Consider the following 22,343-nt stretch of genomic DNA (forward strand, 5'->3'; position numbering starts at 1 on the left):
TGGCCTCCTGCAATGCCACAACGATGCTACCTGAAGGTTGCAGGAACAGCAACTCATATTCCGCTTGGGAACCCTGCAGCCCAACGATATCAACGTGGGCTTCACAAGCTTCAAAATCTCCCCTCTCCCTACTGCATCTCAAAACCAGCCGAACTCATCCCCGCCTCTCTAACCTGTTCTTCCTCTCACCTATCCCCTCTTCCCACCTCAAGCCCCACCACCATCTCCTGCCTACTAACCTCATCCTGCCTCCCTGACCTGTCCGTCCTCCCTGGGCTGACGTTTCTCCTCTCTACCTCCCCACCTACACTCACCTTTACTGGCTCCATCCCTACCTCTTTGACCGGTCTGTCTCCTCTCCACCTATCTTCTCCTCTATCCATTTTCTATCCGCCTCCCCTCTCTCCCTATTTATTTCAGAACACACTTTCCCCCCAACCCCATTTCTGAAGAAAGGTCTAGGCCTGAAACATCAGCTGTCCTGCTCCTATGATGCTGCTTGGCCTACTGTGTTCATCCAGCTCTACACCTTGTTATCTCAGATTCTCCAGCATCTGCAGTTCCTACTATGTCTTAAAAATTGTGAAGACTTGTTCTAAGAGTTTTCATGAGGCCACAAATTAAAAATTGTGAAGTCTTGTTACAAGGGTTTTAGTGAGACCACACCTGGCGTGCAAGGTACATTTTAGGTCCCCATATATACACGAAAAGTTACAAAAACAAAGTTGCTGGAAAAGCTAAGCAGATCTGGCAGCATCTGTGAAGGACAAAACAGAGTTAACATTTTGCGTCTGGTGACCCTTCTTCAGAACTGATGGTGGCTAGGAAATGTCAGTTTATATGCAGATAAAAGGGAGGGGGATGGGATGGGGTGTAAACGATGGGATAGATCCTAAAGAGAGAAAAGAGCAGTTGAACAGACAAAGGATTTGATAACAAGATAACAAGGTGTAGAGCTGGATGAACACAGCAGGCCATGCAGCATCATAGGAGCAGGAAAGCTGGCGTTTCAGGCCAAGAGGATAAATAGTTGTTAATGGGAACTATCAGTGACTAACAACAGGTGGTGTGTAATGGCTGGCTATGTGATAACAAGGCCTCAGAGATAATGGGAACTGCAGATGCTGCAGAATCCAAGATAACAAAGTGTGGGGCTGGATGAACACAGCAGGCCAAGCAGCATCTTAGGAGCACAAAAGCTGACGTTTCGGGCCTAGACCCTTCATCAGAAAAGGGGGATGGGGGGAGGATTCTCAAATAAATAGGGAGAGAGGGGGAGGCGGACCGAAGATGGATAGAGGAAAGATAGGTGGAGAGGAGAATATGGGTGGGGAGGCAGGAAGGGGATACGTCACGGGGACGAGCTGGGCTGGTTTTGGGATGCAGTGGGGGGAGGGGAGATTTTGAAGCTGGTGAAATCCACATTGATGCCATTAGGCTGCAGGGTTCCCAAGCAGAATATGAGTTGCTGTTCTTGCAACCTGATAACAAGGCTGAAACATCAATTTTTGTGCTCCTGAGATGCTGCTTGGCCTGCTATGTTCATCCAGCTTCACACTTTGTTATCTTGGATTCTCCAGCGTCTGCCGTTCCCATTATCTCTGATAACAAGGCCTGTTGGATAGGGTAGGGGGTTGGGACATGGTAAAGTTTAGGCCCTAAAATTATTGAACTCGATATCGATTCCAGAGGGCTGCAGGGTCCCCAAGCAGATAATGAGGTGTTGCTCTTCTAGTTTGCATTGAGGTTCGCTGGAACACTGCAGCAAACCTGAGACAGAGATGTTGTCTAGGGAACAGGGTGGTGCATTACAGTGGCAGGCAACAGGTAGATCAGAGTCTTTTTTTGTGAGCAGAATGTAGATGTTCTCTTGTTTTACAAGTTTTCTCCCTAGGATGAAATGACAAATTCAGAATTTCTCTGTTGAGCATTGACTGCTTTATTTCCATCTATGTCTCAGTCTTAGCCCAACTTGTCATAGTAGGGGACTGACAGCTCTCAGAGCAGGGTGTTCATAGCCATTTGGCTTCTATATGAGAACAATACCTCATGTTCCGCTTGAGGACCTTGCCCCCTCCGTGTTCGTCCAGATCTACACCTTATTATCTCAGGCCTTCTTACCACATAGCCTGCCATTACACACCACCTGTTTAGTCACTAATAGCCCCCATTAACAACAATTCGCCCTCCTAGTCTGTTCGTTATCAACTCCTTTGTCCGTCCAACTACTCTTCTCTCTCTTTGGGCTCTATCATTTACTCCCTACCCCTCCCCCTCCCCTTTTGCTGCATATAAACTGACGTTTTCCCAGCCACCATCAGTTCTGAGGAAGTGTCACCGGACCCGAAACATTAACTCTGTTTTATCCTTCAGATGCTGCCAGACCTGCTGAGCTTTTCCACCAACTTTGTTTTTGTTCCTGACTCACAGCATCTGCAGTTCATTTGGTTTTTATGAGAAAAGTTATATTGGCACTGGAGACAGTTCAAAAGAGATTCACTAGAGTTTTGAGAAGATTTGTAGCTCAGGTTGAGGTTCTGGATGTGAGTTTGCTCGCTGAGCTGGAAGGTTCGTTTTCAGACGTTTCGTCACCATTCTAGGCAACATCATCAGTGAGCCTCTGACGAAGCACTTCGTCGGAGGCTCACTGACGATGTTGCCTAGAATGGTGGCGAAACGTCTGAAAATGAACCTTCCAGCTCAGCGAGCAAACTCAGATCCAGATTCACTAGACCAAATCTCTGGAAGAAGGGGCTGTCTCAGCATGAACAGCTAAACAATATAGACCTTCATTCATAAAGTTTAGAAGAAAGGGTAATCTGATTGAAACATTAAACATTCTGAGGGGCTTGAAAGGGAGGTGTTGAGATGTTTCAATTAATGGGCAACTCTCGAACTCAGGGACATATTTGCAGAATAAGGGGAGGCTCATTTATAACTGAGATGTGAAGAAATGTCTTCTTTCTGAGAGTAATGAATGTCTGGAATTGTGTTGTGGAGTTGTGGAGGCTAGGTCACTGCAAGTTATTTAAAAGGGAGGTAAATGTATTATGGAAATTTTAAGGATTAAGGGTTGAGGAGCTAGTGTGAGCTGAGACTGAGGCCTCGGGCAGATCAACCATGATCATATTGAATGACAGGGCAGGTTTGAGGTGGTGAATGGCCCAATCCTGCTCCTGTTTCTTAAGTTCTTAAGGCTTAGAGCAGAAGATTAAAGTCATGCATATACTTATGGAGGCCAGCAACAGCAGTCAAGTTTCTAAATAAACACTACAACATGACTAACATTCATTCATACATGAATTCTTTTTATACCCCTGTCAAAAATATAAGTGCCATTCAAAAACTTTCTGTACAAGTGTTTGCCCCAATGAGTTATAAAGGGACGCAATGCAATTTGACAAGAACTGCTCCAGGACATATGAGGATCAAAGACACAAAATTAAAAAATAACACTCAAGGAAATAAACCACTTAGGAAGGACAAAACTGACAGGTGGACAGTTAAGACAAAAGATTAATCAAAATGCAATGACTGCATGTTTCGTTTTTCAGAAAGGATATGTTAAGTGTCAACTGACGTGCCTTTCCCATCATTGAAAAAACCCAAGTGATGACACCAATCAGCTCACTAAGAGCTAACTGGTGACCTTCGGCAAGTATCTCTGCCTGCTGCAGGTCTTGACATTGACGTCAATGTTTGCCAGAAACTGCCAGCTAGAGGCCATTGGCTTCCAGGTTCTATAAATACCGTCAGCCAAGGCCAAGGAAGAGGCCTACTCCTCAGGCACGAAAAGCTTTTCTTCCATTCTTGTTGCAGGGGAAGAGAAGAGTTAGAATGGTTGGAGGTAAGGGTGGGGATAGCTTTGAGAAGCCACCTCCTGCCTTCTCTCCCTATCCTTATCTCTGACTGCCCCCAGATTAGGGCAATTGGTAGCCTCTAACAGGATTTAACAGACAGCTCTCCTTGATTACAACAGCAGCTTTCCCACCAGCCAGGAAGTGAGATAATCAGAAAGGTGGCGGGTTGAACCCTTAACCAGTTAATTGATGGCCACTTCATGGATGTGACTCAATGGAGGGTCAAGAAAGTCCCCAATGGGGCTTCTTACAGACAACTTAATTGGTGAGGTGAGGAAAAAAATTATCAAAATTACCAAAGCAAAATTATCCAATTATTTCCTCCTTTTGCTACCTCTGCCATCACCTCCAGGGAGAAGAAAATTCAGGCCATAAAGCTGAATATGACATCTAACAAGCTTTATAATTTGACGTGTATATATATGTACAGAGACCGGTATCCTATCTCCAAGTCACCATTTACTCACATGTGCACAGAACATGGGCTCTGACTAGCCAGCTTAAAGCCAGTCCTTATACTAAGGAGACCTACTGAATCCTAGGGCATAGGTTTAAGGCGTGAGGGTGAGGATTTAAAAGGGACCTAAGGGGCAACCTTTCATGCAAAGGAAGGTGGATATATGGATCAAGCTAAGACAGGAAGTGGTGGAGGCTGGTACAACTACAAGATTTGAAAGGAATCTGGATGGCTATATGAGTAGGACGGGTTGAGGGAAATGGGCCAAATGTCTTGCATGAAAATGTAGATGCATGGGTTAATAAGTTTCCAGATGATACAAAGATCAGTGGAGTTATGTATAGTGTAGAAGGTTATCAAAGGATACAGCGGGATATAGATCAGTTGCAAATCTGAGCGGAGAAGTGACAGATGGAGTTTAATCTGGGTAAATTTAATCTGAGACTTTATAAAGCTCTAGTTAGGCCCCATTTAGAATACTGTGTCCAATTTTGGGCCCCACACCTCAGGAAGGACATACTGGCACTGGAGCATGTCCAGCGGAGATTCACACGGATGATCCCTGGAATGGTAGGTTTAATGTATGATGAACAGCTGAGGACCCTGGGATTGTATTCATTAGAGTTTAGAAGGTCGAGAGGAGATCTAATAGAAGCTTACAAAATAATGTATGGCTTAGAAAGGGTGGACGCTGGGAAGTTGTTTCTGTTAGGCAGGGAGACTAGGACCAGTGGGCACAGCCTTAGAATTAGAGGGGTAAATTTAAAACAGAAATGAGGAGACATTTCTTCAGCCAGAGAGTGGTGGGCCTGTGGAATTCATTGCCACGGAGCGCAATGGAGGCCGGGACGTTAAATGTCTTCAAGGCGGAGATTGATAAGTTCTTGATCTCACAAGGAATCAAGGGCCACGGGGAGAGTGCAGGGAAGTGGAGTTGAAATGCCCATCAGCCATGATTTCAATGGCGGAGTGGACTCGATGGGCCGAATGGCCTTACTTCTGCTCCTATGTCTTATGGTCTTATGGTCTTATGGTCTATGTGTTAGATACTGCACTTTGGGAGATCAAATGTTAAGGAAAAGTATACAGGTAATGGTAGGACGCTGAACAGCATTGAGGTATAAATGGATCTTGGGGTTCAAGTCCATAGCTCACTGAAAGTGGCCACACAAGTAGACAGGGTGGTAAAGAAGGCATATAGGATGCTTGCCTTTCTGAGAATTATTAGAATTGTGGACAAGGGGCAGAATGTCATGTTGCAGTTTTATAAGACTTTGGTTAGACCACACTTAAGATTATTGCATTCAATTCTGGTTGCCACATTACAGGAAGGACATGGAGGCTTTGGAAAGTGTGCCGAAGAAATTTACCTGAATGTTGCTTGGATTAGAGGGTATGAGCTATAAGGAGAGACTAGGAGAGCTCTGATTGTCTACTCTGGAGCAGCAGAGGGTGAGGGGAGACTTGATATAAGTCTGTAAAATTATGAAATGCATAGATAGTGCTGACAGAATCTTTTTCCCGGAATTGAAATGTCTAATACTAAGGGCCATACATGTAAGGTGAGAGGGGGAAAGGTTCAAAGGAGATGTTGGGGGAAGTTGTGTTTTACACAGAGTGGTAGGACTCTGGAATGCACTGCCAGGGGTGGTGGTGGTGGTGGAAGCAGATAGAATAGGGGTGCTTAAGAGATTTTTAGACAAGCACATGAATATGCAAGGAATGGAGAGATATGGACAATGGGCAAGCAGGAGTTAGTTTAATTTGGTGTCATGTTCGGCCCAACATCGTGGGCCAAAGGGCCTGTTCTTGTGCTGTACTGCTGTAGGTGCTATGTTCTAAACACTGGCAAATGGGACTAGATTAATTTAGGCTATCTGGTCAGCATGGACAAGTTGGACCAAAGACTCTGTTTCCATGCTCTACAACTCTATTATTCTGTGACTCCTGTTTACATCTGAGAGACAGGGCTCCATGACTGGCCCAGGTTAACAACCTCAATCAAGGATATCATAGTCAATGAGATCCATCTGGTCCTAATTCCAATCACTACATTATATACTCAGACTGATGATATCAACTCTCTGTTTACCACTTCGCTCACTGCACAAGACTGCTTTTGTTGTCAGTCAATCAAATTGATATCAAGTAATAGCAATTAAACTTTCGCAAACTGAAGCTTTGAATAATTGAAATTATCTGACTATGAATCTTGTCCAAGGTCACCTCTCAGTTGAAAACAAATTTGCAAAACCACAAGGTCTCTGTCAAACTTCGGCTGAGCCTTAAAGTCTATATTATGTCTATCATCAATATTGATTACTTCCTCCATAATCTTTTCAACCATACCCTTTTCCTCATTCACAATACTGCTGAAAAATTGACATGTAATTTTGTCACATTTTAAATTTACTTTGTCAAAAACCCAAGTGCTTTGAACTGGTTCACGCTGACTCTTCCTATCCTCACTGAGCTATGTCAACTCAAACTTCAGTTGCATTAATTTTAATGTCCTTTTCTTGAATATTGCCAAATTCCTCACCCAAGCCTATTCCCTTACATTTTGTATAAAAATCTATTTTAAAAATCCCACAGCTCATCTTAAACAGGCTATTGTTTGATTCTCCTAACTCTTGAACACCAATTTAGCATTCAGTTTTTTTTACTCTTTCAATTGACTTTCCTTTTCCTTCCTTAAAAAAATTACAAAGTGTGAAATAACTGCACAATGGCCAATATCCTATCACCAAGTCAGCCTTTATTTACACATGGAGAGTCCATGACACTGATCCATCTCGCTCAGAGCATAGATTCAGTGTCAGCTCTCAGACTGAACATGTCCGACACTCCTGTTTTTATCTTTCAGCCATGAGGTCCACCTGCCTGACCTTGTTACAATTACTCCAAAGATGTTAATTGTTTTGCCCCTGAACCCACACCACTGCTACACAGCATTGCTTATTTTTTCTGCACAGCACCTGTATTTTGTACATGTAAGTGCAGAGACTCAGTGCAAAGGACCTGGGCATGTTTTTCTTCCACAACGTTTGCAAGTTTGCAGCTTTCGTATGGTCTACATGCTTGTTCAGGGCTGCCGCACCTGCTCCAATTTTACACATGACCATGCCTCTTACCTATGCAGGGCTAATCCTCTGATTCCTACACCAAACCTTGTCTCCTAAAGCAAACTGTCTCTCACTTAGTGGAATGTTGTGTCCAGCACTGGTGCTCCTGATGCCATTTCACCATCCCCTGCTATCCGGTCAGTCCAGGGTGATCATATTTAATCCGGTGCAGAGTCTTCTCCCCATGAGCAATTCTGCTGGAGCTATCTCTGTAGTTGCATGAGTAGTAGTTCTATATTCAAATAGAAAGCAGGACAGTTTGGTATCGAGTGATGCTGTAGGCTGTTTCTTTAAATCTGCCTTCTAAGTTTGGACTGCTGTTTCTGCCAGGTCATTGGATGATGCAAAGTATGGAGTTGTCTTCATATGTTGAATATCATTCAACGTTAGGAATTGCTCAAATACCCTGCTGGTAAACAATGGCCATTATCTGTGACTACGGGAATCCATATATTGTGTAAGAAGCGTGGAGTTTTTCTTTGACATCCCCATGATTGACGAATGAACTCTATGCACGTTCAGCCACTTTGAGAGGGCATCCACAATGACTAAGAACTTTGAGGCCCTGAAAAGGACCTGAATAATCGACATGTAAGCAAGGGTTTGCTATTCCCGTGAATGTGGGGAAGCTGCTAACAGTAATTTTTGTCCTTGTTGGCACTCTGGGCACTGCCCCACCAACACAGCTATGTCTGCATCCAATCCTGACCACCAGACATACCTTCTTGCCAACTTCTTCATTTTGGAAACGTCTAGCTGACCCTGGTGGAGTTAAGAGAGTATCCAGTGGCAACTTTTTATTCGGACAGTCACTGCTGCTCCCCATAATACTATGCCATCCTCTACTGTGATCTGGTCACTCTGGGTCCAAAAAGTTTTCAGTTCTGATTGTGACAGCCCTTTGGTCTCCCCCATCACCACCAGCTGGGTTAGTTTTGCCAGGACCGGATCTTTCTGCAATTAAGGTCTGATATTGTCAGTTGTAGCACAAGTGTGTCCAGAAAATTTAAAACCATTATCGTCTCTTCCCATGGTGGTACCACCAGTGGTGTATCTGTCAGTGGGAGGCAGCTCAATGCATCCACATTTGTTACTTGGCCACCTGACAGTGTTCCAATTTGTAATTATATGCATTTAGTATTAGAGCCCACCACTGAATTCAGCAGAAAGCCATGGGTGACACGGCCTTGACCTTTTTATGTAGATCCAGCAGGAGTGTGTGATTTGTTATTCTTACAGATTTACATCCATAAAGATAATGGCAGAACTTGCTAACTTCAAATATGACCGCTAACCTTTCTTCTCTGTGTGGATGTATTCACACTCTGTATTTGCCAAAGTATTAAATGCGTACAGTGTTGGGTGTTCATCTTCATTAGCCCATGTATGAGCAAATACTACCCCAATGCCATACTGGGAGGTATCACTTGTCAATACCACATCTCACTTGTGATCATAGTGTGGCAACATCTTCGAAGATGACAGCTGTTTCTTCACTTCCACGAAAGCTGTGGCTTGGCTACACAACCATTTCCAAGGCTAAATCTTTTGTAACTGGTGATGCAAAGGTGCCAGCATGGATGCCAGGTTATGTATAGCTTTCTGTAATAATTCACCAGCCCAAGAAAAGAACTAAGCTCTTGTAGAGACATGGAAGCAGGGGCATCTTTGATCGCCCTCACTTTATGTTTCAATCGGCGTAACCAGTCTTGTCGACTCTGCAGCCCTAGTACGTCAATTGAGGTACAAAAACAAAGTTGCTGGAAAAGCTGAGCAGGTCTGGCAGCATCTGTGAAGGAAAAAACAGAGTTAACGTTTCGGGTCCAGTGACCCTTCCTCAGAACTGATGGTGGCTGGGAAAACATCAATTTATATGCAGAAAAAAAAGGGAGGGGTGGGGTAGGGAGTAAACGATAGGATAGAGCCAAAAGAGAGAGAAGGCAGAGGGCTGTGAGGGGGGTTTTGGGGATGAAGAAAGTGTGGGCCAGGGTGTCCCAGAGGGAACGGTCCCTGCAGAAGGTGGACAAGGGAGGGGAGGGGAATATGTGTCTGGTGGTGGCATCTTGCTGGAGGAAGTGGAAATGGCACCTGATGATCTTCGGATGTGAATGCTGGTAGGGTGATAGATAAGGTCAAGGGGAACCCTATCGCTATTGTGGGAGAGAAGACAAGGGGTGAGGGCAGAAGTGTGGGAGATGGATTGGGCCTGGTTAAGGGTCTTGTCGACCACAAAGTTGGTAATCTTCGGTTGAGGAAGAAGGTGGACATTTTGGAGGCTCCTTAATTGAAGCTGGCCTCATCTGAGCATATACGATGGAGGCAGAGGAACTGAGAGAATGAGATGGAGTCTTTACAGGAAATGGGGTGTGAGGATGTATAGTCCAGGTAGCTGTGGGAGTCAGTGGGTTTGTTGTGGATATTAGTAGCCAGTCTACCCCCAGAAATGGAAATAGAAAATGTTGAGGAAGGAAAGGAAGGAATCAGAGGTAGACGAAGTGAAAGCGAGAGGAAGGTGGAAATTGGAGGCGAAATTGACAAAGTTTTCCAATTCCGGACAAGAGAGGAAGCAGCACCAATGATATCATCGATGTATCAGAGAAAGAGTTGTGGGAGCGGGCCGAAATAGGGCTGGAACAAGGAATGTTCCACATACCCCATGAAAAGACAGACTTAAATAGGGCCACCCCTGATTTACAGCATCCACAGTTCTTTCGTTTTTTATTTATGTCACTTGAGGTGCCTTGAACACACATTTTTTCCCTTCTGGCCCTTCTCCCTTCTGGAAGAAATATCTAAGGACCATGTCCAAGTTCTCTTAGAGCTCTTCATTGGTCTTCTCTGTTATTAGCATATCAGAGGTAAATGATGACCTCAGATAGACATTATAAAATGTTCTTCATTGTCCACTGAAAAATTGCAATGGATGATGATACCCCAAATGGCAGTCTCATATATTGGTACAAACCTTTATGGGTATTAATTGTAGCATACTTCTGGGAATCCTTATCTAACTTCAATTACAAGTACATATGGCTCATGTCCAGCTTGTGAAGGACAGCATCCCATGCCAGCTTTGCACATAAATCCTCTATGTGAGGGATTGGGTCTTTATTCAGCTGTGAGAAGTGATTTACCGCTTGTTTAAAATACCTAAAAAGGCAAACCGACCCATTAGGCTTCACAATTAGTACGACCAGTGCTGCCCATTCCACAAGTGCACAGGTTTAATGATTCCGCTGCTTTCCAGCCTTCGGATTTCACTTCTTTTTGCCCAGGCCTTGCAGAATCATGGAATTGCTTTTGGTCAGTATGCAAGGTGGCCTTGGCTCCTTTGACAGTCCCTAGACCTTCCTGAAACACTCCCATGTATTTAAATTAGAATTTCACACAGGCAACCACTTTCTAATTAAAAATGTTTCAGCCAGTATAGGTGAATCTTTCTAATTCAATTTTGCCCCATGAAGCTTGGCCTTGAGCTTTTACTACTATCAGTGGTAACTGAACCAGATGTTTCTCACAAGAGACTGGAACCAGAGTTGTACCCTTAATCTGTAAAACGCCCCTGGTATAAGTTCTCAGTCTATCCGAGGTCTTGTGCAAACTTAAGGGTTGGAGTCCAGAGTGAATTTTGTTAAAGACTCCATCGGTATTCACGAAATGGCCATGACAGTATCGACCTCCATCCGAGTGACCATTTAAAGTTTATTTTGAATGGTTCTGATTTGGATGTTGCTAAGCAATTTAACTGTTCCAAAGCAGACGTAGATGGACTTTCCAGGGTGTGAGCTCTCCAGGATACAGGCTTATGAGTTCCCTTACAGAATTTAGGTCTGGTGGGACTCTTGCTGTCTCGAATTGGCATATAGGCAGCAACTACAATGGCTTGCCAGCCCAGATGCTGAAGAAAATTTTAACCGTTTGGCTGAGATTTAGCTTTGTTTTGATGTTTTATTGCGGGATGACCTACAGTCCCATTGTTGAGAACACAGCCTGAGTGAAGCTATGCAAATGCTTTTACTCAAGTGTCATTCCCCATGCTCAGTTGGGCTGGCGAGGGTGTCCACTTCCATCAGAGTATTCTGCATTTCATATGCTCCACTTGCTGCATTTTCCAATGATAAAGCCACTTGGAGTGCCCGTTGAAGTCCAGTTGAGCTTCAGCTAGTAGGTGCTTTTGCATAGTTATATCATTAATCCTACATACATCTCTCAGCTTCTCATTAAGGGTTAAAGTGAAGTCATATGCCTTTGCAAGTCATCTCAACCTAGTCAAAAGTCCCAGTACAGATTCCCCTGATTCTCAAATTGCTAAGTAAAACGAATACAATCTAAGAATTAGAGGAAGCTTAGGTCATAATATTCTTTAACTAAATCCATCAATTCTTGAAAAGAGGGAAAGTTAGGCTCCGAATAACCAAAAAAGCTGCAGATCCACAAGCTTTCAGCAAAATTACCACCTGTTTTTCATCTGCCCCAAAAAAGACACATTCTTTCTACATACAGACCCAGTCTTCGACAGCAGAATTAAATAAGTCAAACTTCCCAAATAATGACATGATGCTAGCAATCCTTCCCCCAACTCAAAGACGACTATTGCGAGCAAATTTCTTCAGGAGTGGGCTTTTCTCTCACTGCCAATGAAATAACTCCACAAAGGATGTCAGAGGCGGGTTCTTTACACAGAGTTGTGAGAGCATGGAATGCGTTGCCGGCAGCAGTTGTGGAAGCAAGGTCATTGGGGACATTTAAGAGACTGCTGGACACGCATATGGTCACAGAAATTTGAGGGTGCATACATGAGGATCAATGGTCGGCACAACATCGTGGGCTGAAGGGCCTGTTCTGTGCTGTACTGTTTTATGTTCTATGTTCTAAAGGCCTGTATTCCATCACCCATTCACCCTTTATTTCCACATGGAGAGTCCTTGATACTGATCCAGCTCCCCCAGAACCACGTCTCAAAGTAAACAGGATGTCTGACTCCTGATTTTATCTTTCAGCCAGGGCTCCCTAATTGGACCAGATTAACAGCCCCAGTCAAGGAACTCATTCTACAATGTTCACCTGATGGATCTTGTTACAATCACTACTAAATGCTTTAATTAATTAAAGAAAGGTACTTATATTATTGTTGGGATCCAACTGTTGGTCTTAGTTTGAAACACAAATGCATACATTCAAGTTAAAACATTTCAAAGTTCGTATGATAGAGAAACAAATGCATCCTCTATTGTGTAAAAGCATAGTATACCAGAATATCAACCAGGTAACCTTGCAAAACAAGAATAAAGAAAAAAGGCAGAGTAAAAAATTAAATGAGACAGGCTCAAATGAATAATTACGGAACTGCAATAAATATGGCAGGATAACTGGTTCCATGGTAGCACAGGGCAGGAGTGGACGGGCATGGTGGGCAGATCTTTAGTATCAATGATAACCATTATCACAACAGAACTTGAATATAAGACCAAAGAAGTCTTGCTTCAGTTATGCAGAACATCAGTGATACCGCACCTGGAGTACTGCGTGCAATTCTGCTCTTTTACCTCAGGAAGAAAATACAAGGAGGTTGTGGTGCAGCAGTAATGTGACTGGACTAGTCATCCAGAATCCCAAGCTATGTTCTGAGACATGGCATTGAATTCCACATCGGCAGATGGTGTTATGTGAATTGAATAAAATCTGGAATAGAGAAAGTGAGCCCATGGCAACCATGTAACTACAATCAGTTACCCTAAAAACCCATCTGGTTCATGAATGTTCTTTAGGAAAGGAGATCTGCTATCCTTACATGATCTGGTCTGGATGTGACTCCAAACCCACAGCTAATTAGGAATGTACAATAAATGCTAGTCTAGTCAGCAACAACCACATCCCATGAACAAATAAAAAAAAATGTCTTTCAGGGAGTGCAGTAGAGGCTTACTACACCAATTTTTAGGATGGTGGGACTGTCCTGTGAAGAGAGATTGAGGAGACTAGACCTATATTCTCTTGAATTCAGAAAAATAAAAGGTAGTCTCAGAAACATACAAAATGCTTCAGGGAAGACAGTGTAGATGCAGATAGGATGTTCTACCTGGCTGTGAGAAGTAGAACCGGGAAACACAGTTTCAGGATAAAAGGCAAGCCATTTAAGGACTGAAATGAGGGATGAAGGCTCATGCAGAGGATGGCCAATCCTTGGAATTTTCTCTACCAGGAAGTGGTGAAAATTTAGCCATTATGTAAGCTCAAAACAGGGTACAATAAATTTCTAGCTATGAAAGATATCAAGAGATATGGGCATCATGCCGGAACATGACATTGAAGTAGCTGATCAAGGCTTCTGCTGCATCCAATACTCTCAACTGCTTCCCAGTGTCTTGCAAAATTGAAACAATTGATAGAAAATAAAGTCAGTATTAATAACACTGTGTTACACAAAATTATTATTTTTTTAAATTAACCATCAATGCTCATTAAGAGAGGTGGTTTTGATGTATTAACCTGACATTCAGCCTATTTTAGGGAACAAAGAATAGAATGTAACTTGTGTTAAACAATTTTATTATTACAGCAACTCACAATATACTCACAGATATTCTGCACCTGGATAAAATAACCAGTCGTCTTTCCATATGAATGAAACGTTGTTATCTCGAAAATCCCTAAAGTGAAAATATATATTGTAAGACATCGCAGGCCGACCAAACATCAATATTGAATGTAAGTGGTTAAACAATTCAAGTTTAGTTTATTGCATTTTTCACATGCCCCAAATTTCCAAGTTTGCTTTTCTAAAGCTATTTTGATCCTTATAAAACATGTATCATTGTATCCTCTGCAATCCAAGTAGTGGTGCAATTCTACAATACTTGCATGACATCAGTGCGGGGTTCTCCACCCAGCAGCGAGCCTCATGACCAGTGCGGCATCCAGACTGCTGAAAACAATCCAGGGGGATGCTCCACAACCAGCCAAGCCTTAGGCATGTAAGGTCACAATGTATGAGGATGGGTTGGGTTTAGTAAATGTGGAATAATCAGTAGCAACGCTAATTGACCTTGTTGTGCATGGCCAGTTCATTTCAATAGACAATAACTTTATATACCACAGATAGACTGTTCCTTTTTAAGCTACTCAATGAGAAAATGTGCACTGTCCGTTATGCTGCTGCCCATCATGTCCAGTTTAGCCATTAGAGTAAAGGGAAGACCTTTTAGAACGGAGATAAAGAGAAATTTCTTCAACCAGAGTGGTGATTCATTGCAACAGAACGTGGTGGGGGCCAGGTCATTGAGTACATTTAAGGCTGAGATAGATAGGTTCTTGATTATCAAGGGATCAAGGGCTACGGGGAGAAAGCAGGAGAATGGGGGTTGAGGAACTTATCAGCCATGATTGAATGGTAGAGCAGACTCGTTGGGCTGAATGACCTAATTTCTGCACCTACTTCTTATTGTCATTAAGTTGACCAGCTGAGAGAACAGTGATGATGGTGGTGGAGGCGGAAAGAGACTGGTAAGGCAAACAAGCTAGATCCAGCCCTGAGCTCCAGAAATTCCCTCTCAGCATCTCTTAACCTCTCTTATTTTTCTCCTTCGCAACACTTCTTAAAATTCTACTTCTTCGACCAAGCTTTAGATCATCTACCTTTCCATCTTTATGTGCCAGTGCCATATTTTCTTTTATAACAGCTAGGTGAAGTGCCTTGAGACACTTCATTGCCATAAAGGCACTTTATAAATACAAGTTATGTTGACTACCAATTTATCAACCATTACTGTATAAATCTGGGTTGCATGGCTTACTATCATATAATCTAGCTCATTTATTTATTAAGCCAAACCTAAAATAATACAGTTCACAACAGCAAAAGTGACCAAGCTTTTGCTGTAGTGAAACATGTTTGTCCATGCTACAATTAGTGAGATGTGCAGAAAAGTTCCGTCATTAAATTGAGCCATTTTACTTCCAAAGGCATTGAACTCTTATTTCCTATGGATGAGAAGTGTTTCATCAAAGCCATCTAGACTCAAACTGTTACATTGTTCACTCTCCATGGATGCTGCCTGACTCGCTGTGGTCTCCAGCATTTGATGTTTCAATACAGATTCCAGCATCTGCAGTAATTTGCTTCTAAACTCTTATACTGTTTGCACTTCAGAATCTCAAGCTAAATTTTTTTCATTTTCTCATCATATTGCTCCTTTTGTCATTTGCCCAGATCTATCGTACAGTAACTTAGTGAGCAATCTCTATGCATTTGGGGAACACTCCCTTCACAGCTTGCTGGACCTGCTGAATATTTCCAGAATTTTCTGTTTATATTTCCAGCAGCTGCAATGATTTGCTTTTGTTTTATATTATTCAGTTTCTGAGCTAAAGAACCATTAAACACAGTCACATATTCTTCTTTGCTTTAAATATTTATTCACTTTGCCTTGAAAGAGCACTCCTTGCATCAAATAATTTTATGTTCCTGAAACATCACTGCAAAACTAAATTTCACCTCACCCTTTACTCCCGACTTGGTAATAATTCCAAAATCAATTACCCTCATGGGCTGCTTAACAGTAGGAACTGCCGATACTGGAGAATCTGAGATAACAAGGTGCAGAGCTGGATGAACACAGGCCAAGCAGAATGAGGGGAGCAGGAAAGCTGATGTTTCGGGTCTAGGCCCTTCTTCAGAAGATTTTTCTGGGTTTAGACCCGAAACGGCAGCTTTCCTGCTCCTCTGATACTGCTTGGCCTGTTATGTCTATCCAGCTCTACACCTTGTAATTTCATAAGTAAACATAATTCTTTACCATCCCCAGAACCCCATTAAATCTCCTTTTAGCTTTTTTTTGCCTCAGTGTACACTTTCATCTATATTTTCATCTAAAATGTAATGTCATTCTCATCTATATTCAACTGAATGTTCTCTTTGTTAATTTTCTCCTGAAACTTTTTACAATGTTCCTCACCTCCAATCTCCAATTTTATACCATCGATAAATTTCAAGGTGGTATTAACAGTACCCAAATAACACATGAATACCATGAACAAAAGTGCTCCACCAACTAAATGATATCATTTCCAAACCATCACCACTTGTCACAGCATTAATTTATCCTAATTTCAAACTATCTTACATTTAAATAGAGTCTTTAAGACAGAAACTTGTCCCAATATGTTTAATAGAGACTAAGGAAAACAGATGCTGAATCAAAGATCAAAATTAGGAGAAGTGAACTAGAACTTAGTCAAAGAACCTTTAAAGTAAGTGAAATGCTTAAAAAAAGGAATCAGCGCAATGTGCAAAGGAGGGAGAGTTGAATGTCTGAAGGAAGATAGGGAAGGTGAGACGATGGAGGAATTTAGAATGAAGAATGAGAATTTTAGAATGAAAGCATTTATGGTGACTGGCATCCTACCTGGTTTGCCAATTAATGTGTGGTGAGAGAGCATTTGATGCAAGTTAGGATCCAGATATCGGGAGTTTGGATGAATTAACATTTATGGAAAATGTAGTCTGGGAAGCCATTAGTGCAACAATTTTCCTATCATGCTGCTACATTTCCTCTTGCATCAAACATTGTATTTTGTAGCAAACCTTTTATGAAGCACTTCATTGAATGCCTTCTGCAAATCTGTATCCATATATTTTCTTTAGAGTGGAGAATACTGAGAGGAGATCTGCTGGAGGTGATCAAAGTTCTGAGGGGTATAGACAGGGTAGACAGGAGAGACTAAAACACAAATTGCTGGAAAACTGTGCAGCAACTGTGGGGAGAAGTTAACATTTCAGGTCCAATGACCCTTACTCAGAACTGATGGTCACTAGGTAGCTAGGACAGTGGATAGCAAGTGAGATTTCCCCTTAGTAAAGGGATCCATATTAAAGGGGCACAGTTTTAAAAATAAGAAGCAAGAAGTTTACAGAAGATTTGAGGATTTTCTTTGCATCCAGAAGGTTGTAGGTATCTGGAACCCACTGCCTAAAAGGATGGCTGAGGCAGGAACCCACAAGACATCTCAAAATATTTAGGTGATTACTCGAAACATCGCAGCACACAAGGCTACAGGTCAAGTGCTGGAAGATGCGATTAGTATACATGAATGCTTGATGGTGTTTGATGACCAGTGCGGATAGGCCAAAAGCCTCCTTCAGTACGGTAAACACTCTATGATTCTGTATCTACTGCATTCTATTTATAATCATCCAGTCATTCACTCCTTCAAACAGCAATGTGTTTTATTCTCAGATAATGAAACAATCCATGTCTGTGCCCAGAAATAGTTGGATAACGCTCATAATTGGATTAGTGAGTGCCAAGTGACGGACACACTACACAATGTATAAGAAAGTGGGCCATGACCTCTTTAGCAAGATCAAGTAAAGATAGACCATACATGTTGGTCTCATCACCCATGCACACAATCTAGGATTGGATAAATAAGAAAAACTGCAAACATGAGATCACTACACCAATCAGATCAAGATAGTGAATAGTCTGCATCACATTTCTCAATTTTTATTTGTGATATTATCAAAAGTGATTGCTTGTATTTTACAAACTACACACACTTACTTGTCAACTATCTGGATAATTTAACAGTGAACATAATATTTGCACTGAAACCCCTATCGTTTTATTTCAGTTCGCTAGTGATAATGCTTGAAGTGCCGTTAGGACCATGTTCATTGGAATTTTGAAGAATGAGAGGAGATCTCATCAACACTTATAAAATTCTGACAAGACTACTCTATGTAGATGCCAGAAGAATGTTCCCATTGACAGGCGAGTCCAGATCCAGGGGTCTTATTCTAAAGATACAGGGTAGGCCATTTAGGATTGAGATGAGAAGAAATCTCTTTACCCAGAGAATAGTCAGAATGTGAAATTTGCTTCGACGGAAAGAAATTGAGGCCAAAACACTGAATGTTTTTAAGAAAGAGATAGATGTAGACCTTAAGGCTACAGGGATCAAAGGTTTTGAGGCAAAAGCATGAACAGGATACAAAGTTGGATGATCGGCCATGATCATATTGAATGGCACAGCAGGAGTGAAGGGCTGCATGGATTATCCCTGCTCCTTTTCTCTACGTTTCTATAATACTGCTGATAGGGTAGTAATACCACTTGGTTTGTAATGTGGAGAACTAGGCTAATGTTCTGGGGATATGAGTTTGAATCACACCACACCAGATGGTGACCATTAAATTAAATTAATAAATCTGGAATTAAAAGATAATCTAATGGATAACAGGAAACCATTGTCAATTGCCCTAAAAATAACCCTTTAGGAAAGAAAATCTGCCATCCTTACCTGGTCTGGGCTACATGTGATTCCAGACCCACAGCAATGTGCTGGACTCCTAAATACTCTCTGAAATGCCTAGCAAGCCACTCAGTTCAAGGACAATTTGGAATGGGCAGCAAATATTGCTTTGTCAGCAATGCCCACATCCCAAAAGACATTTTTAAAAGTCCCAGGCGCTTTTCCACAACTTAAAGATGTTCCAGAGTAAAACACATATAAAGCCACACCTGTATAGTGCTTCAGTAGCACTTAACTGCACTGTATGTGATGTCAAAGTACTGTAATTGATTTAGAGAATAAAACAGACATATTAGGAGAGAAAGAAAGAGAATTAATATTGCAAATCACAAACTGTGGGCAATTTTGGACATTGAAAGTAGGCCATTAGTCACTAGTAAGAATGAGATATAGCAGGACTGGATGCATATGGGAACTAAGAGTGGCTATGAGCTATCAGAATATTGTTGAAAGGAAGGATTGGCATCTCTGTTGAAGCCTCCGATAATGGATGTTGGTCATAAGGACAAGATAATTCTCGAGTGTGATAATACGCCCCTTTATTTTGCCAAGATTGGAATACACCCAGCAGTCAACTAAGTGATGTGAGCCTGGGACTTGAAGGAGTCAGAGCTCTAAAGATGTGTCATCCCCACAATCAGACAATAAGATGACTGTGGAGTTAAATTCAATGACTTTGAATTGTGTAAAAAGATGTCAAGAAGGGAATTCAGGAGATGATAAGAAGAGCAGACAGGAGCTGAGCCACAGAATGCAAGGTTGCATATGATTTTTCCACAAGCCATAAGGTAGATGATAAACTCTCAACTTTATCGTCCAATGTTACTATTCAGACATCAAGTCTTGCTTGGGCTGAACAAAGTTTAATCATTATTACCAAATGTGGTTGAGGTTGAATCATTGGGTATCAGGGTCTCTCAAAATCTAACAGATTGGCAAATGGCACAGAAACAGATCATTCAGCCCAACCAGCTCATGCTTGTGTCTACGTTGCACTTAAACTCCTCTTTTTCTTGCATAAGTCCATATATCCCCATTTCCTTCATTTGCTTGCCTGGTTTCCCCTTAAATGCATCTAGATTATTGATTTCATCCACTCCACATACAGACTGACAAAGCCTTTGTACCACTTAACATAGGAAGGTAATTAGCAGCAGGCCCTTCTGAGCCCACTCCACCATTTAATGGGTTCATGGCTGATTTTATCCTGGTCTCAACTCTACTTTCCTGCCTGTTCCCCATAGCTTTTATCCTGCTTTTCATCAGAAATATATCTACTTCTTTCTTGAATCTGTTGATTGATTCTGTCTCCATTGCACTCTAGGACAGCGAGTTCCACAGATTCACAACCCTCTGAGAGAAGTAGTTTCTTCTCAACTCTGCTCTGAACCAATCTCTTCTCACTGTAAATCTGTGAGCTCTTATTCAAGACTGTCCCACAAGGAGGAACATCTGTTTAACATTCACTTTATCAATGCCCTTTAGCATTTTAGATAGCTCAATCACATTCCCCCTCATTCTTCTGAACTCTAGCAAGTACATGCCCAAGCTACTCATCTGCTCCTCATACGACAGCCCTTTCATCACTGGAATCAATTTGGTGAATCTCCACTGAGCTACCTCCAGTGCCAACATAAACTCCCTGAGGTAAGGAGACCAAAACTGCTCACAATACTCCAGGTGTGGTCTCACCAATACCCCAGGTGTGGTCTCATTAATACCTTGTATAATTGTAACAACACTTCTTTACTGTTATAATCCTTTCTCATTGTGTGTTGCAAATGTCACTTTCTGTGATTCATGCACAAAGACACCTAGATCCCTCTGCACTGACACACTTTGAATCTGCTTCCCATTTAAATGATAATTTGCCCTTTTGTTTTTCCAAAGAGGACAATCTCACACTTATCCATGTTAAACTTCATCTGCTAGACTCTGGTCCATTCGCCTGGCCTTAAATAGCTTTGAAGTAAAGACCCACAATTTTCTATATGAATAGACTGTTGTAAAGGGATTCACAAACAGATTCATCACAAGGATTTAACCATGATGTGTACCTTTGATGTAGGTAAAATATGGTTCTGTAGTATTGTAGCACCATCAAAGATTGCCTTTTTTTCTCTGATCAACCTGTTCAGGCAATCTGTAATAGATGGGACTTGGACTTGAACCTCCTATAACCTTCTGGCTCAGAGGTAAGGATGCCACGGTTTTGCCATAAGAGCCCCTCTAAGGCAAACTTGTTCAATTAGATTTTGCCTGTCAACCTTTAATTGATAGGATCTTGCACAGATGACTTTCTCACTCCACTGAAATTAGATTTCCTCACACTTATTTTTCATACTCTGAACTGCTTCCCACAACTACTGCCCCAAATGTTTGCATACTGACTCTTGATCCTTTTAACCTAACTCATTCCCAACAGGTAAAATTAAAGTCACTATAAGTCCCAGAGGATTGCTCTGTCATTAAAGGGACACGACTGGTGGTGAGTATAACCTGAGGGTCACCATGCCTCAGGCGAGGGGCAAGATTAAGAAGCAAGGACCTTCATGGTAACCTCAGCCTGTACGGGAATTGAACCCACACTGTTGGAATCACTCTCCATCACAATCCAGCTGGCCAGGCAAATGAGCTAACTAACCCCTTACAACAAGGTGCAGCAATACTTCCTTTCTTGTTGAATTGGAAACCAGGCAGAATCTTCCCAGGCCTTGAATGACGTAGGCTATGGCAAGATATTTAGCAAAATCAGGTAACATTTTCCAACTAACTCTGGGCATCAAGATGAAATTCTCACCAGTGAGAGCTGAGAGACCTATTAAAACGGATTGTTGTTCATTATCAACTCAAAACTATCTTAACAAGCCTCATTTCAATACACTTTCTCAATCTCCCAGCTGCTAGATACAGACTAGACATTGCGAATTCCTGACATGAAAGTCTGAGCAGGTATCTGGTGACTCCAGCTCACTGCTTCTTCCTCCGGACCTCTATCTTCGACACCAAAACCAACAACACAGGGCACATTTCTTAAGCAGCATAGATGCTGATATTTTACACATAGCAGCCTCCCTCTGTATCATCATGACAGAACTCCAGTCTACTTATAGTACACTTCTGCACTTCAATGCTTCACTTCAGAGCACACTGGCACCTTTTATTGACATGCTGCTAATGGGACAGTTTGCACATTTTGACAGTAACCCAGCTCACAGATTGAGCCAGGCTGCATCTCAGGGGTTGCTTACTCACTTCTTTAGTGCTCACTCACTTTGTGACGACCTGGAAACTAACAGCACTCTTACCTTGTTTTGCCTTCGCTTTTATATTTTGATCCCTCAGGTAAACCTTAAAGGCTCACAGTACTTCTGTCTTGCTTTGCTGTTTAGTGTGAATAGAAGGCCAAGAAACTGGTCATACTTGTCATTAGTCATCAATCAAGAGGTGGAAATGTACTAGGGGAGGTGATGGCCTTGTGGTATTATCACTAGACTGTCAATCCAAAGACCCAGATAATGTTCTGGGGACCATTGTTGATTGTTGGAAAAACCCATCTGGTTCACTAATGTCCTTTAGGGAAGGAAG

General features: G+C 42.1%; 1 protein-coding gene across 6 annotated transcripts in view; it reads right to left on the bottom strand.

Moving 5' to 3' along the window:
* The window catches only part of LOC125466711 (toll-like receptor 3), a 146,276-nt gene that overhangs the window by 119,596 nt on the left and 4,337 nt on the right, over positions 1–22,343 (bottom strand). For all 6 annotated transcript variants that reach the window (XM_048561639.2, XM_059639478.1, XM_059639455.1 and 3 more), the window contains exon 2: positions 14,021–14,092. In XM_048561639.2, coding sequence (XP_048417596.1) covers positions 14,021–14,092 — 72 coding nt within the window. The remainder of the gene's footprint in view (positions 1–14,020; positions 14,093–22,343) is intronic.

Source organism: Stegostoma tigrinum, chromosome 2 (genome assembly GCF_030684315.1).
Source record: "Stegostoma tigrinum isolate sSteTig4 chromosome 2, sSteTig4.hap1, whole genome shotgun sequence".
Lineage (NCBI taxonomy): Eukaryota > Metazoa > Chordata > Chondrichthyes > Orectolobiformes > Stegostomatidae > Stegostoma > Stegostoma tigrinum.